The sequence below is a fragment of the Crocodylus porosus genome, unplaced genomic scaffold, assembly GCF_001723895.1.
Source record: "Crocodylus porosus isolate Cpor-Errol unplaced genomic scaffold, CroPor_comp1, whole genome shotgun sequence".
NCBI classification, from domain to species: Eukaryota; Metazoa; Chordata; order Crocodylia; family Crocodylidae; genus Crocodylus; species Crocodylus porosus.
In genome coordinates this window covers 89069785-89086020 of record NW_017728947.1, presented here as the reverse complement: position 1 = coordinate 89086020, position 16236 = coordinate 89069785, and the positions used below count along the sequence as shown (strand labels likewise).

The 16236-nt window shown below is 45.4% G+C and overlaps 1 protein-coding gene across 2 annotated transcripts in view; it reads left to right on the top strand.

Annotated features, from left to right (window-relative positions):
* The first annotated feature begins 924 nt into the window (after positions 1-924).
* TRIP11 (thyroid hormone receptor interactor 11) overlaps positions 925-16236 on the top strand; it is a 66441-nt gene continuing 51129 nt past the window's right edge. For both annotated transcript variants that reach the window (XM_019552426.1, XM_019552425.1), the window contains exons 1-5: positions 925-1263; positions 7189-7265; positions 8831-8941; positions 10790-11062; positions 13559-13627. In XM_019552426.1, the coding sequence (XP_019407971.1) occupies positions 1125-1263; positions 7189-7265; positions 8831-8941; positions 10790-11062; positions 13559-13627 (669 nt within the window). In that variant the 5' untranslated portion in view covers positions 925-1124. The remainder of the gene's footprint in view (positions 1264-7188; positions 7266-8830; positions 8942-10789; positions 11063-13558; positions 13628-16236) is intronic.

Sequence of the window (16236 nt, the reverse complement as noted above, 5' to 3'; positions counted from 1 at the left end):
AACCTGACTTGGGTTTTGCATATGCTGCATTAATTAGCTGCTTCTAAAAATTAAAGTACATTTTGAACACTTTTACTATTACTGATTGTACATTTTACAAGGCTTGAAATGATCATGTGTATAATAATTATCATACACTTGGCAACACTGCTCACATCTCCAGCTTCACGTAAGACTTCCTGCTGAGGGGTGCTGAGGAGTGCAGGGACTCTGTGGGGCTGGCGACATGGGTGATGGCTGGTGGCTTAGGGCTGGTCTAGCACAGCCTGTGGGTCCCCAGCCCCTGGGAGAGCCCCCGCTGAGGCTGCTTTTTAAAAATTATTATTTGGGAAGATTGGGGCCAACAGCCCCAGGAGTAAGCTGGAGAGGAGTCTTCCATTCCCATAAAGTCCATACTGTCCCCTGCACAAAATAAGGGGTGGATTAATAATACTGAACTCAGCTGAGGAGGAGGCTATTGCTTGGCTTCGAAAACAATTAGGCATTTGCCTTGTTTGGCTTCGCGGATTTGCATTCGCTAAATAAATAATAAACATAAAGTCGGCGCGTAGCCAACATCCTCCTCCTGGAAGCTGGCCACTGGGAAGCTCTTGCAGGGAGTCCTGCCCGCGTTCGGACCGGGGCGCAGGTGCACCCTCCCGGGCACACCGCCGTGTTAAACCCCTTCCGGCTCACGTATCAGACCAGCCGACGCCTTCGCCTCCTCTCAGCCGGCAACAACCCAAGAGTCTCCCAGCCGCCTGCGCCGTGCCCCTGGATCCGGCCGGTGACGTCTCCACGCCGTGCGTGATGCGGCAGACAGCTGAGCTCCGCCCACACGCTGCCGCCCTTCCGAGCGGGGGTGTGACCTTTCCAGAGAGGCCCCGCCTCCCGCAGCCACCGCTCTCCCTGCTTGCGTCGCTGCCTTGCATAAGGCTCGGCAGCCGCAGGGGGCGCTCTAGCCGCACCCGCAGCTCTCAGCATTCTCTATGGTGACCCGGCAGGCGCTGCGGGTGTCATGGCGGCCGTCGAGGTGGCAATGCCGGGCGCCGCCGGACCGAGCCGTTGAGGCCTGCGCCGGGCTGGGGCCGATGCTCGCAGGCCAGCCTGGGCCCTGGGATTAGTCTAGTGCGGCCGGGGCCGCCATGGCGTCGTGGCTGGGGGGCCTGGGCGCGGGGCTGGGCCAGTCGCTGGGGCAGGTGGGCGGCGGCCTGTCCTCGCTCACCGGGCACATCTCCAGCCTCACGCGGGACATGCTGCTGGAGGGCGCCGAGGAACTGCGCGGTGAGTACGGGCCCGCGCTATTCCCCTCAGCCCTGCCGGCTTGGCCGCGGGGGGGCCGGGGCCGTTCCTGCCTCTGCAGCCCTGGGCCTTGGGTTGAGCCTGCGGCGCCTGCCCCGAAGCTTGGCCGGGCCGGGCGGGGGCTTCCCGCAGCGGATGATGTGTTGCACGGGCCGGGGGTTGACGCGCTAGTTGTGGGGCTGTGCCTGACCCCTCCCAGGGAGGCTGCAGTTCTCTGCCCTCAGGAAGGGCCTGACGAGGCGGCTCTGGCTTCAAGGAGCTTGGAGGCTGAGTGGAGCAGCCACTGGCTAGGCAGGGAGCGAACAGCACAGTCTGCAGTGACCGCATTGTCCCCAGTTCCCCGTCTCCTCTAGTGCTGCTGTTCACAGCGATTTAAGTGTTTTTAAAATGAAGCTTTTAAGATCTTTCCTGGTGTACCTGCGAATCATGATGGAGAATACACATAGGGGAACCTAATTCTACCTCTTGAAATGAGGATTCAGATCAAGAAATATTCTTTAATTACAGCCCTTGTCATTTTTTATAGGCTGTGTCTGCTTGTTAGGAAGCCAAGGTGCCTTCCTGCCCCAAAGACCTGCTCTACAATCTTAGACTAATCATTGTGTTAGTTTCTCAGCCTGTATTAGCTTAGTTTAGAGCCTTGCTTCACTTAATTTAAACTCTATGTAAGATTTCCTTTCTGGTTTGTATGGGATGGTTTGGATAGGGATGATCCTGCCCCAGGCAGAGGGTTGGACTAGAGATGACCTCCAGAGATCCATTCCAGCCCTACTTCACTATGATTTTGTGATCATCTTGGAGCTCTTTTATTTCCTGGAAGTAGCAGCATGCAATGTGCATAATCTCAGGTTTTTTTCCAACACATTTTAAGTTTTATGTGATTGTTATTAGTGGTTGTTTAATAATGTCTGTAGAGTAGTCAGCATAAATGATGTTGCTTCTGCCTCTTGTTCTTTTATTGTAGTGTATTTTTAGAAATCAGATGCTTCACCTCAGTAAAATTTCTTTACCCATTTAAAATGAGCTGGTGCTTGTAACTGGCATCAGATTCTAAGCGTTAGGAATTAATGGACATGTCCAAACTTCATTTTACTTTGTAACACTGACCTAAATGGCACTGGGTTAACATATGTTCTGACAGTAGCTGCTTTCTGTGATGATGTATGATGCTTTCGATTGCTCTTTGAAAATAAACACCTGAAAAGCCAACATGCTAAATTAAAGTGCATCATCAAGATTATTGAGGTAATTGTACTGTAGCTATTGATTGGGAAAAATGTATTGATTGTCAGATTGCATTTTTTAGAAATTCCATAAAGAAAAGATGTCAAACTCTGTAATAATTTGTTAGATAGGCTTCCCATCTGGAAAAGGTAAATAGATTATCATAAATAAGCTTCAAAAACTTTTTTTTTTTTTTGGCAAGAGCTCCTGCATCTAAAATGGAAAAGGTATTGTAAATACTTTCCTTCAAATGTGCTTGATCCCACTTGCCATTGTGAATTGCATCATTTTTCTTTTGATCTTTTCAGGAGTATTTTGATGAGACTTTCTAAAACTTACATTTGTATCACTTATTAGGCTTGCTAGCTGTATTGAAGTATTATTTCTCTGTCAGTAAAGAGCTGTAGACTGCAAGAAATGTTTTTCAATTAGTTCCTTTCCTAGTATATTGTATCAACTAATTTCCAATCTCATCCCTTATATTTGAGTGTCTCCGACTTCCAGTAAAGTTAGTATCAGTTTTTATAGGCCTCAATTTGATTGTCAAAGAAATGTAGCCTCTGGAACTAAAGGTGCATGGATATATCATATCAGCATCTATAAAAGGGAAATTGACATAATTGGCAATCAGCTCTTTGGCTGATATGGCCACCGATAAATGCTGTGTGCATGCATGCAGCTGCAGCAGGCATGTAGCCACAGCATGCGCACAGTCAGGAGCTTGGAGAGGAACATCTGGCTGTATGAAGGAAGGGGCATGGGGGGAGGGAAGGAGTGTGGAGGGGGGCAAATGGAGGCCCCTGCAGTGAGGGAGGGATGGGACAGGGGCAGGTGCTGCCCAGCTGAGCTAGGGTGCAGGACACAGCCAGGGTTATGGGGGTGGCTCCTGCCACTGTGCACACCCTGGGGAAGGTATGGGGGTATGTGCCCCCCTGTGGTCTGTGCGCAGGTGAAAGGTGGGCAGCTGCTGTGTGCTCACATTCAGGGGCTGTGCTGAGCTCTTCCCAGGGGCTGCACTCAGGCCAGGTAGGTGGCAGCAGCACTGGTAGGGGGGCTACTGGGGTGGCTGTAGCCACCCCCATCATAGTCTCCCCTTCCAGCACTGCTGCTGCCTGCCCCGCTCACTCCAAGTGCAGCCACTGGGAAGAGCCCAGTGCACAATGCAGGCCCTGAGTGAGAGCGCGCAGCAGCAGCTCATCCTCATCCTGTGCACAGATCTGGGGGGGCATACACATTCCATGCCTCTCCTGGGATGTGTGCAGCAGTGGCAGCCCTCCTCGTTCACACCTCTGTCCTCTCCCCCGCACCTCTGGTCCTGCTACTGGCTGTATCCCGTGCTCTGCCCCACCCTGACTGGGCAGCACCTGCATCAGCTCCACTCCCTCCCTTACTGTGGGGGTCTCAATCTGCCCCCCTCCTTCCCTCACCCAGACTTACCAGCTGGCATGTTCTCCAAGCTGCCAGCCTACATATTGGCATTCGGATCAGTATTGACTGATATGGCTGATCAATAATCAGCCATTGGTATTGGCCAAAAACATCTTTATTGGTTTTCCGTATCTGGAACATTTGAGTTAGTGGGAACTCTCAATATCAATTTTTAAGCAGCAGATGGAAAATCACTAGGTGTTGCTTGTTAGGAGATCTGAAAGAAATTAAATGGGAAATGTACCTACAAAAGTATTCTATAGGTGTAAAAACAGTGCTTGCTCCCTAGTAAAGGAAAGTGTCAGAGTTACTGTTACCCCTTAAAAAGAGGCCCAAAGGGAAATCGGAGTGTGGTGAACTCCACCCCATTTCAGGAAAATATTTTGTTACATTGTTTATGGGTAAAGTACTATGTTGCATTAGAATAAACCTTTTTGTGCATTTCCTCTTTGTTTTTGAAATGTTAATAAAATGTACAAAGGATTGGTCAAATTTAATTTGTATCCCTTTTTTTTTTTTATGAATCCTCTCATGAAATTACTGAGAGAAACAAATAACGACTAGAAAGAACAGTGTCCTCTGATATGGTTTGGCAACCTTTGGTTCAAGAGGCAGATCCAACCTGGCCTTGAGTGACACAGGACTTGTGCAAGACAGCATGCAGTTTTACTGTGCCACCTGTTCCCTCTACAGATCTTCCTGCTGTTCTCTTGTGCCTGACTTTGCTGCAGAGGAGCTAGGGATCAATGGCATGGATAAGCGCAGGCAGGTTGGGCACTGGGAAGGAAGATTTGTGGCTAGTAGTAGGAGCCAAACTCCAAATTCAGGTTCATGGTTGCAAAAGATTGCTGACCCCATCAGCTGGAAACAACCATGTATTAAACAGCAGCACTCCCAGACAGAAAGAAGGTAATAGTGGAACATAGTTAAAATTGCATTTAAAAATGTAGAGAGAAAGTGAACAAAATAAGTAAATGTTACTCTCAGTCCCATGTATAAAATGAATTCCTTGTAAAGTGCTATGATCAGTCACCCCAAATTATTTTAGTTCATAAAAGCTCTGAAGGATTGACTTCCAACAGTGACAGTCACAGTACCCTTAATTTGGATTTCCTAAGATTATGTACATTGACAAACAATAGTCCAGGCTCAGAACCCAGCAGTAGCATAGTAAGATTTTTGCCTTTTTTTCAGAGGTGGGGGAAAGCACAGGGTTGGAGGCAGGGACTTAGCAAGTATTGTGAGCAGCTCAGTCGAAAGATGTATCCAGTGCATAACAGTAGTAAGGGAAACATTCAGATAGAAGACCAAGTTGGATTAAAAATGAATTAGGAAATTTTACAGGAAGTACTGCCTCTCTTTAACTATGGATACTATTGTTCAAGGCACAGGTAAATTGACATCTGGAATACTGTGTTCAGGAAGGATAAATTCAAATAGAATACTTTGGGGGAAGGGCTCTTAGGGGGATGTCTTCACAAGTGGGAACATGCATTTCCCCAGGGACAGATTGCAGTGGCACATCTGTGCCACTGCTATTTGTCCCTGGGAAATGTCCCTGCATGTGGGCTTTGATGCATGGCAAGTTGCCCCAGGTGGGGTAAGGGAGGCTGAGGCCAGTACCTGGACTGGCACCATCAGCCTTTCCTGTGGGTCTCGTGGGGTTGCAGTGGCAGCAATCTGGGCATGTGGAGCCTGGCCAGCAGCCAGAGGATTGCTCTGGCCAGTCAGGCTCCAGGTTCAAGTGGCACGTGCTGCCACCACATGCATCACCCAGCCTTTTCCTGGTTTGTTTGTTTGTTTTTTTATTGATTGACACTGGAAGATCCTGCCATCAAAAAAACTTGCCACACTGCTAATTAGTCTGGAGAATGTGTGCATGTGTGGCACATGTCATTTGCAGTGCTGCAGATGGGTTTGTGGTGCCGGAAACCACACGTGTGCCCATAGTGATGCGCTTTTACTGTCATCAGGGGGATAAAGAATCTGCCTTGAGAAAAGAGATTATAAAGGAGCCTGTATAAAAGAACTTGTTTAACCTCTCAATAGAATTTAGGAGAGTATGTGATTACTGTGAAACTGTCATGGAAGAGAGTAAACACCAGGGAGGACAATGTTTGCACAAGAACAAATGTGTATAAACTGACAACAGATGCATTTAGTCTGAAAATTAACAGATTTCTAATCCTCAAAAGAATGAGCTCCTGGAATAGCCTCCCAATTAGAATAGTCGGGTCGAAGAAACCTAACTAGAATTAAGGTGAAGCTTGATAAGATTTTAAATGCGGTAGTAAAGTGATGTAATAGCTTGTCATAGCTGGGAACTAGACTGGAAAGAAGTTCCTGAATCATCAACTCCTAGGATCCTGTGATGAACTTTCATCTGTAATGCTAAGCTGTTTCTAAATTTGATCATCTCATTTTGAGAGGATATAGCAAGGCTGAGAAGTTCAAATAAGTAAGACAAAAATGTGAACGGAAACTTGTTATCTATGGACGAGGTGTTGCCAAAAAAAATCATTAAGGTGTTTAAAACTGCAGAGTGAAACATTGGTGATGTGGAGGGGGTGCACACAAGTGCACATGCACCCCCTGAGCTTGGTGGTGCACTCCCTGCCAAAAGCACTGCTGATGGTGCCGCCAGGCGGTCACTGCTTGCCACCCCACCCATGCCGTCGACACTGCCGGCAGTGTCTGTGGGTGGTTGCCAACTGCTGGTTGGCGTTTGCCTCCCCCTCCCCTCCCCCTGCTGCTTACACTGCCGCGGCCACCTGCGGGATCTCCCCACTCGGCCTGCCAGTGCCATGGCTGCCTGTGGGAGTTCCCTAGTCGCTGCTGGGGGCACGTGGCATTCATTGGGTGCAATGTTAGCTGGCTGTTTATCTACATCAAAGCACTAATGAAAAGCAAAACAACTTCTTGTCAGAATAGTAATTTATTTGGAAACAAGAGTAAGTTCCTTATTCCTTTCAAAGTTTAATTTTACATTTAGCCATTGGTTCCAAGATATGGCTTGTAAAGTGTAGAAAATTCCAAACTTCTGAACTGGAAAGCTGTTACACGCCCTAGTCCATAAAATAGTCATAAAGGTAGAAAAGAAACAAAAATAAAGTAATGTTTCTTGAACTTGTGTAACAAAGCCCAGCAAAACTGTAATGTACCTCTTTACTTGAGAATCCCATTTTGTCTGTTGCCACAGAGTTAAGAATCATTCAGACTAGGAAACTGTAATATTAATAACTTTTTATCTTTCAGATGAATCAGCAGAACTTCAAGTATCCAATTCTAGGCTGAGAGAAATAGAAAGTATTCAAGCAGCACAAAAGTCTGAGGTAGGCCACTCTGGAATGCAGGTACTGTATTTGAGAAGGATAAACTGATGCTGCTAAGGACCAAGTTTAGTTTCCTCTCTGCCTATCAGACACATCATCTTCAAAAAAAAAAACAAAAAACCCAGCAGTCTATCTGGTAAAGAAATTCTAGAAATCAGGGTGACAGATAAGTGTTACAGCAATGTTAAAATCTAAGCTGTGTTTCCTACATCCCTGCATCCAAAGAGCCGTTATAGCATCCAGGTCAGATGATGCAAGATTACTCTTGCATTGCCTGTGACATTTTGCCTTTATTCTAGAGGTGTATTGATACATTGGTCCGATATTGGATCGGCACCAATATAAAGAAAATTGAGTGCATCAGAAATTGGCCTCGTGGCCAATAAATGCCCATGCATATGCGCAGCTGTGGCGTAACAAGCAGGCAGTGAGGAGTACAGCCTGGCAGTTTGGAGATCTGCGTGCAGCTGGTAAGTCTGTTGTGGTGGAAGGGGAGTGGGAAGAAGGGGCCTGGGGGTGCAGATCAATGACCCCTGTGGTGAGGGAGTAGGGCTGAGGCAGGAGCTGTTCAGTGGAGATGGGGTGGGTGTGGGATGGAGCCACGGCTTGTCCAGTAGCATGGAGTGGGGGGGAGGGCGGCTCCTGCTGCAGTGTAAACCCCAGGAGGGGAGGGGGGCGTTTGCCCCATGATCTGCACAGGGCGTGGGTGGGGTGGGCTGCAGCTGCAGGGTGGGACAGGGCCTGTATCAGGCTCTTCCCGGCATATGGGGGTTGCACTTGAAGCTGTTTGGGGTGGACGCCAGTGGTGCTGGGAGGAGGGCTATGGGAGGCTACGAAGAAACTTGGGGTGGCTGTAGCCTCCCTATAATCCTCCTCCCAGCACTGCAGGCGTAACCCTGGCCCCAGCTCGCAGCTGCAACTTACTCCACCCCCATCCCCCCGTGCAGTTCTGGGGGCACGTGTGCCCCACCCTTCCGTGCCCTCCTGGGATGTGCGTGGTGACAGGAGCTGCCACTCCTGCCCCACCTGGGCAGCATCTGCCCCAGGCCCACTTCCTCCATCACTAGAGAGGCCTTGATCTGCCCCCCGCTTTCCTTGCCCCCTCCCCTTCCACCACAACAGACTTGTACATGCAGCTGTATTGGAAATCAGATCAATATTGGCTGATATGCCTCCTTTAAAATTGGCTGTCAGTATCAGCCCCAAAAATCTCTATCAGTGCACCCCCACTTCATTCTTCTTAGTCAGTGGAGTCTTGAAATTTAACAGTAACCTTCAGCTTTGAGATGTTTTCAAGCCCAGAGTTCTCATAAGTTTCAGCATCTTTCTCGTTGGTAATGACCTGATACATGGGTGTGTAAGTGACTGTTACCTCAGATCAAAACTAATTCCAATTCCAGCCTGTCATCCTCAACAATGTAATGGTGTGTACAGGTTTCCAAGTCTGAAAGAGCAAAGTAGGACAACATGGAAAACCTTTAATGCTCGGTTATTAAACTTTTGCCTGATCAGATTATTTCTTAGGCACATAAGATTTGTTAATTGTGATTTTTCATTTTTTCTAGAATGAGAGACTGAAAAAAGTCTGTAGTGATTTGGAAGAAAAACATGAAGCAGCAGAACTTCAAATAAAACAGTTATCCATAGAGTACCGAAATCAGCTACAACAAAAAGAGGTATGTTGGAATGTGTCTGTATCTTTCTTTCAAGTATGGAAAATATATAAATATGTGTATAAAAATAGATATAGGTTAGGTTTATTTGTGTAAAATAATGTTTTTGTCTTTTCGATTAAAAATACCAAACAATTTGGGTTTTTAGTCCGAAACAAGGAAAGTTGGCCCTAAACCTCCAAAACTTTATACTGTAGAATATTCTTTCTTCTGTATTTGTAGATGCAGAAAAAAGTGGGAAGACAGTATTTTGATGCTTGTAATAAATAGTCTGTGAATTTAATATGCATCTTATCTATATGAATTAAATCTCTTATTCCGGAGGCCAGATCTGTTGGCCGATGCACAATTCATAGTGATATGATGATGAAGGGCCATTCAGTAAATGCTTCGCTCAAGATTCGATGTTGCAATGATGCATAAACCATAAAGAGAAAGATGATGCTTATGACAAAAAGTTATAAAAAATTTAAAAAATCAACTTGATCTTCCTCAGCGATGCGCAGGTTCACTAGTCTTTCTTTAAACCTGGTTGCATCCTCTAAAGAGTGTTGAATGATGTGGAGCCAAACCTGCAATATACTAAAAGTCTTATGGAGCATAAAACAAACTTTATTTCTGTTATTTTAAATAACTTCAGGTGCACTTTGGCCATTTTATTATTTAATTAAAAACGTTTTATTAATAACCTAAAAATTGTTTCAGGAGCTTGTTGCTGAAAACCCTACAGCTTTTAGTGGATCTGCGCCTAAATAGTGGTGGCCCCTTGCTGATGTGTTCATTTCCAGGGGTGGGGCCGGGGGGAACCAATGCTCCTCAGCTCTGTGTGGGGGGTGGGGGTGGGGCAGGCTGCAGGCTCAAGTAGGGGGGCTGTTTCCCATGACAGTGCGCACTTCTGGGGGAACAGGGGGGACCTGTGCTCTCCAGATCTGTGTGCGGGGTGTGGGCTGCCCACTTCAGGCTCGTGCTACCCGGTGCTGCAGGGAACAGCAGAGCCACAGAGGAAACTGTCTGCCACTGCAACCTCTGTGCTGCCCATGTTCCCTGTGAGCAGCACTGTGCTGCCACCCCCACTTCAGCCACGCAGGCAAGGGATGCCTTGCCAGGGTAGTGCAGAGTTTGCAGTGGCAGGCAGCTTCCCGTGCAGCCCTGGTGTTCTTTGCAGCATTGGGTCACACATATGGCTGTGGAGACATCAGGGGAGGGCAGCAGGGCAGAAGCCTAAAATGGGCAACGTATAGTCTCCATCCCGCGCACAGATTTGGAGGGGCACGGGTTCCCTCTGCCCCCCAGAAGTGTGCACCGTAGTGAGAAGCAGCTCCACCCCCCCACCCACCCCCCTGCAACCTGAGCCTGCAGCAGGCTGGGAGCTGGGTTCTGCTCTGCTGCAGCAGCTGCTGCTTCCTGCCAGGGACAGGGGGCTGTGGACCCAGGTCCCTGGCCCCATAGTCCTGGCAGCTGGGATCTGCCTCCAGCAGGGCTGGGGGAGCAGGAGCTGTGGGCTAGATACCAGCAGGGCTGAGAGGTTGTGGGGGCACCAGCAGGGCCAGCAGCTGTAGGGGGCAGGTTAGTGAGTGGCAACAGCAGAACCAAGTAGCTGTGGGGAGAGAATGACGGGCATCAGCCAGGGGGGGTGGGGGGCTTTAATTTTAGTCACTGATTTGGGAGGTTTTATCAGAGAATTTGTGAATTTTTTTTAAAAAATTTTTTTATTGGGGGAAACCAGGATCCCTGGAGATGAGGATCTAAATAGCACTTGATAGGTTTTAAATTCATCTGCTTATAAAAGAGAAAGTCAGTGTATTTTGAGATGTCCTTACTGAAAAAATGCTTTGTATTCTGTATATTTAGGTGGAAGTCAGTCATCTGAAGGCCAGACAGAATGCACTACAAGAACAATTGCAAAAGTTACAGACAGCTACTCAGGCAGCCCAGCCAGGAATTGTGCCACCAACCACTACATCAGCTTCCTTTGTTCCTGTGGTTAGACATCATTCTTCAGGTTTTCAAGGAGATGACATGGATTTTGGAGATGTAATTTGGTCCCAGCAAGAAATAAACAGATTGTCCAATGAAGTTTCTAGACTTGAATCTGAGGTTGGTCACTGGAAACAGATTGCCCAGGTAGGTGATTTTCACCTGTATTTAGGACTTTCAACAAATTGAAGACTCTTTGAGCCACCACATGAAAGTGCATATAAAAGCAAAATGACTTGATGGAATGATCACAGGACTAATTGCTAGGAACTAAAGAGCTCTTATTCCTGTTTTGCAACCATGTGAGTCTGGAGACTCTACATCCACTATTCTTGTGTAAAATTGCCTAGTTTCTACAGACCTAACTTACTGAAAGAGTGAAAGGATTAATTAATATGTTTGACACTTCAAAAATACACAGCCCAACATGAATTTTAAGAATTAGTACCATACTCTTCTGAGGGGAAAGATAAACAAAAATTTAATTATAAAGATGGAATTTAATCTTTGGCAAGCAATTGACTAATAACAGCTCTTACTTTTTATTCAGTTAGACAAAGAGTTTAATAAACATGTACTAGGATTTGCTCAAAATATGACTTTACAGAATTTTCATATATAGGCTCTTCAAAAGTACTTTTGGGTTTTGTTTTTTTTTAGCTCTGCCCTTAATTGGGTATTGGTCAAGAGATTTACAAAAGGTTAATTGCAGATTTTAATACAATTTTACTTTTCATGACTTCATTTTTTTTTTACTACTAACTTCTTTGTGGATCATTTGCAAAAGCACATATTTTCTGCTTGCTGTCATCAAGTAGAGCAGAAACTTAAAAATTCTTAACTTATGTTAGTAGTCCTTAATCAACTAATTCAGTTGATTACAATTATACTGCTTGCTCTCAGAGCTGTGCAAATAAAGTAATGGCTTCTGTGAATTTTTACTGAAATGCAAGAAACTGATCAAATTTTAGTGTCTCATAAATACAATTAAATATAGTGTGAAATTTAAAAGAAAAATCTGCTAACAGCTATTCTTGGATTTAAGTTTAAGAAATGTTCTCCATTATAGTGTTTTTTCTAAGCTGGCAGTTGTGATCGTAGAGCCGCTGGCCATTATCTTTGAAAACTTGTGGCAATGGGGAGAGGTCTTGGACAATTGGAAAAGGGAAAATATAATGCCCATTCTTTAAGTAAGGGAAGAAGGAGCAGCTGGGGAACTACAGACCAGTCAGCCTCACCTTAGTCCTGCAAAAATCATGGAGCAGATCCTCAAAGAATCCATTTCTAATCATGTGGAGGAGAAGGCGATTAGGAATGGTCAGCATGGATTCACCAAGGGCAAGTCAGGCTTGAACAACCTGATTGCCTTCTGTGACAAGATGACTGGCTCTGTGGATGTAGGGAGAGCAGTGGACATGATATACCTTGACTTTTTAGCAAGGCTTTTCATACCGTATTCCACAATGTTCTTGCAAGCAAGCTAGGGAAGTATGATTTGGATGAATGTTGGACTGTAATGTGGGTAGAAAACTGGCTGGATTGTTGAGCCCAAAGAGTAATAATCAATGGTTCAATGTTTAATTGGCAGCTGGTATCAAGTGGAGTGCCCCAGGTCTTGTGGCTTGTTGTATTCACTATCTTCATCAACAGTCTGGAAGAGGGGATGGTGTGCACCTGCAGCAAGCTTGCAGATGCCACTAAGCCGGGTGGAGTAGTGTATATATGCTGGAGAATAGGGCTAGGGTTCTGAGTGACCTAGACAAATTGGAGGATTGGACCAAAAGAAATTTCATGACGTTCAATAAGGGCAAGTGTGAAGTCCTGCAGTTGGGATGGAACAGTCCCACACATGGCTGCAGGCTGGGGTTGAATTGCTTAAGCAGCAGCTCTACAGAAAGGGACTCGGGGGTTACAGTGGACAATAAGCTGAATATGAGCCAACACTGTACCCCTGTTGCAAAGAAGGCTAACAACATACTGGGCTGTATTAGTAGGAGTGTTGCCAGCAGATTGAGGGAAGTGATTCTTCCCCTCTATTCAGTACCAGTGAGGCCCAATCTGGAGTACTGTCTAGTTTTGTGCCCCCCACTACAGAAAGGATGTGGCCATATAGGAGAGAATCTAGTGGATGGCAAAAACAAAATGGTTAGAGGTCTCTGGCACATGACTTATGAGGAGAGGGAATTGGGTTTTATTTAGTCTGCAGAAGAGAAGACTGAGAGCAACCTTAACTACCTGAAGGAGGGTTCCAAAGAGGATGGAGCTAGACTGTTATCAGTGGTGGCAGATGACAGAACAAGGAGCAATGGTGTCAAGTTGCAACAAGGGAAGTTTATTTTAGAGAACACATTTTCACTAGGAGGGTAGTAAAGCACTAGATCAAGCTACCCAGAGAGGTTGTGGAATCTCCATCCTTGGAGGTTTTTAAGACCTGGGTAGATGGAACCTTGGCTGGGATGATCTAGTTGGGGGTGGTCCTACTTTGAAAATGGGGTTGGACTAGATAACCTCCTGAGGTCCCTTCAAATCTAACTTGCTATGATTCTGTAATTCTATACTGTTGAAGTGCTTACACAAAAAATCTATTTCCCTTTATCTCAATTTATTTTGCCAAACTGAAGTATAATTTTTTTTCTTGCTTAGTCTTCCAAAGTACAAAGAACAAATGATGATGAACAGAGTGAAATCTGCAAGCTTCAGAATACCATCAAAGTAAGTGACAATTTTGACAAATCAACCCACACTTATAATTTGCTTCTCAGACCTTGGAGCACAAGCGCTGATATGGGCAGCTCCCATGACCCGTCAGATTCTTCACACAATTACAGTGAAATGTGTGGATAGTGTTTGCACCATTAGGACCTAACTCTTTTGCATTAAAAATATATTAGCATGTGATTGACTAAAGTGTTGCTGCTTTCTATATTTCAAAACATATCTGATGGGGAGTGGATATAAGTGCCTTTTAGGCTGGCTGTAAAATAGACTTAAAATAAGGCTTGCAAGAGTAAGTCCAAACCACATTGAAAAATAGCCAGTCATGCATGGTGCTTCAGGTTCTGGATGTCCAACAGAGTAAACTGGAAGTAGGTTTTCCCTTTCTACCCCAGAGTGGGTGGTGAGTTGTTACAACTTCTGCTGCTGTTTTAGTCCTGTTGTGGTTGGAATCCTAGTCATAAATAGGGACCTGGTCCACTGGACCAGTGATTATCAGCTATAATGCTCTGGTACCCTGGGGTACCATGAGTTTCTTTTAAAAGTACTGTGCAAAATTAATGCTATTAACTGTGCAAACACCTACACATTCACACAAACGCATAGATATAAGATGGGAATTCATAGTATAAAAAACATTGTGGAGTGTCATGATCTTTTGGCATTCTGTGTAGCAGAATAATTGCTCTTTTCCATGGTTATGAAATGAGTAAAAGCAAAGACCTCAGATTTTCTGAGGGGTGCCTTGAGTTTAATGAAGTCAAAAAATGCTATGCTAGATCCTACACAGACACAGAAATCAATGGTAACTGTAAGGCCATGTTTGTATAGCTTATCTCCTGGCCTTGTCTGCCTCTGACAACCCTTCCTCCCCACCCCCTCTTTTGCACTCACTTCTGATTCACAACTAGGAAAAATAGATGGCATGGGAGGAGTCATAGGGGTGCTTGGAGAAGACTAAAGTGTTAGTGTCAGTCCCTTGATCCTTTGGCATAGCTCCCTGATCCCTACTCTCACTAGAAATAGTCTAAACATAGCCATCATACATGTGCATGGTTGCTCTGAGCTGTCTGCTCTGCTTGAATGCCAGTCTGACACACCCAAGTGGGAGTGAATCAGTGGGGGTGTATTTTGTCAACCAAGATTCTGGTGTTGGGAAGGAAGCCATTTCGAAATGTTTTACATGTCATGTACTTCTTGAAATTCAGTTCCTCTGAGAGTTTTAGTCTTACTATTAAGTGTGATACCAGTATTAAATATGAATACTAATATTTAGTATCCCACTGCTTATGATATTTATGTAGGTGCACTTAAACAGAGCTAAATTATAGCTTTTATTTGCTGATATTTAACATTGCCGCACGTGGCAAATACTGGTGAATAGTTATGCTGCTGGGATTTTAGCTAGTGATATGTGGTTACATGCATGATAAATTACACACATAAATGGTCATTTTAAACTTGTTTGTTGACCGTATTTTATCTTGCTTAAATGTGACCCCAATTTCCATACGTTTCCAGTACATTAAGAGTATGGGTAAAATTTGGTCTAACTTTGAATTTGCTAATTTTTACTTGGCTCCCACTTTTTATTTTGAACACATCTTATCTTATAATAAAAGAAGGGAAGGAGCTTTCCTGGTAGTTAAAGGCCTAGCTTCAGGAGCTGAAAACAACTATTTAAATTTATTACTGATATAAAATGTGCTGGTGGTGGGTGGTGTTTGTATTAATAAAATCAAGCAGTTACCTTTTCTATATTGAAAATTTCAAAACTGCTGCTGAGGATAGAGTTTCATGTATGCTAGTAATGTCTTGCTTAGAGCTGAATATATGTGAAAATAAAGTGGGGGTATCTTGTTTTGGTAGTGCCTTCACCACAGTTATGAATGCTTAAGGCATTTTTCAAATTAGAAAAACTCTCAACAAGCCTATTTGAAGTTTGAATCGGATCAGGTTTTTACATGAAACTTTCATTCTGGACAAGATTATCATGTAGCCATGCTCATCTGAATGTGGCCTATGCGGTATGTTGTGCCACAGGTGCATCTATGGTGCCACACACTGCATGTTCAGGTGTTCTCCACACTGCAAAGTAGCAGTGCAGTTGGGTTTTTTTGACTCTGGGAGGTTCCAGCATCCAGAAAAACCTGTGTGGAAAAAAAATGCGGGGTGGTAGACATGAGGGTAGTGCGTGCTGCCCAAAACAAGAGCTTGGCTGGCCAGAGCTGCATTCTGGCTGCTGGCCAGGCTCCGAGTGGCAGGAGTGCTTCTGCTGCTGTCCCAGGAGGCCCCCAGGACCCCAGGTAAGGCTTCTGGGGCCAGCCCAGTGCTGGTCCCAGCCTGCCTTACCCCACCCAGGATAACCTGCTGCACATTAGAGGGTGTGTGGCACAGGTATTCCCCAGGGAAAGATAGCAGTGGTGCAAGGTGTGCTGCTGTTTCTTGTCCATGGGAAACAAACGTCCACATTCATGTGGATGTGGCCCTACAGTCTAACACATCTCCTTCAAATAGCTGTGAATGGCATTTAATGCTGCAGCAGGTTCAGACGGTCTTTTGTACCAGTTGTGTTATATGGTCAAGAATATGTAGGTAGAAGGCAA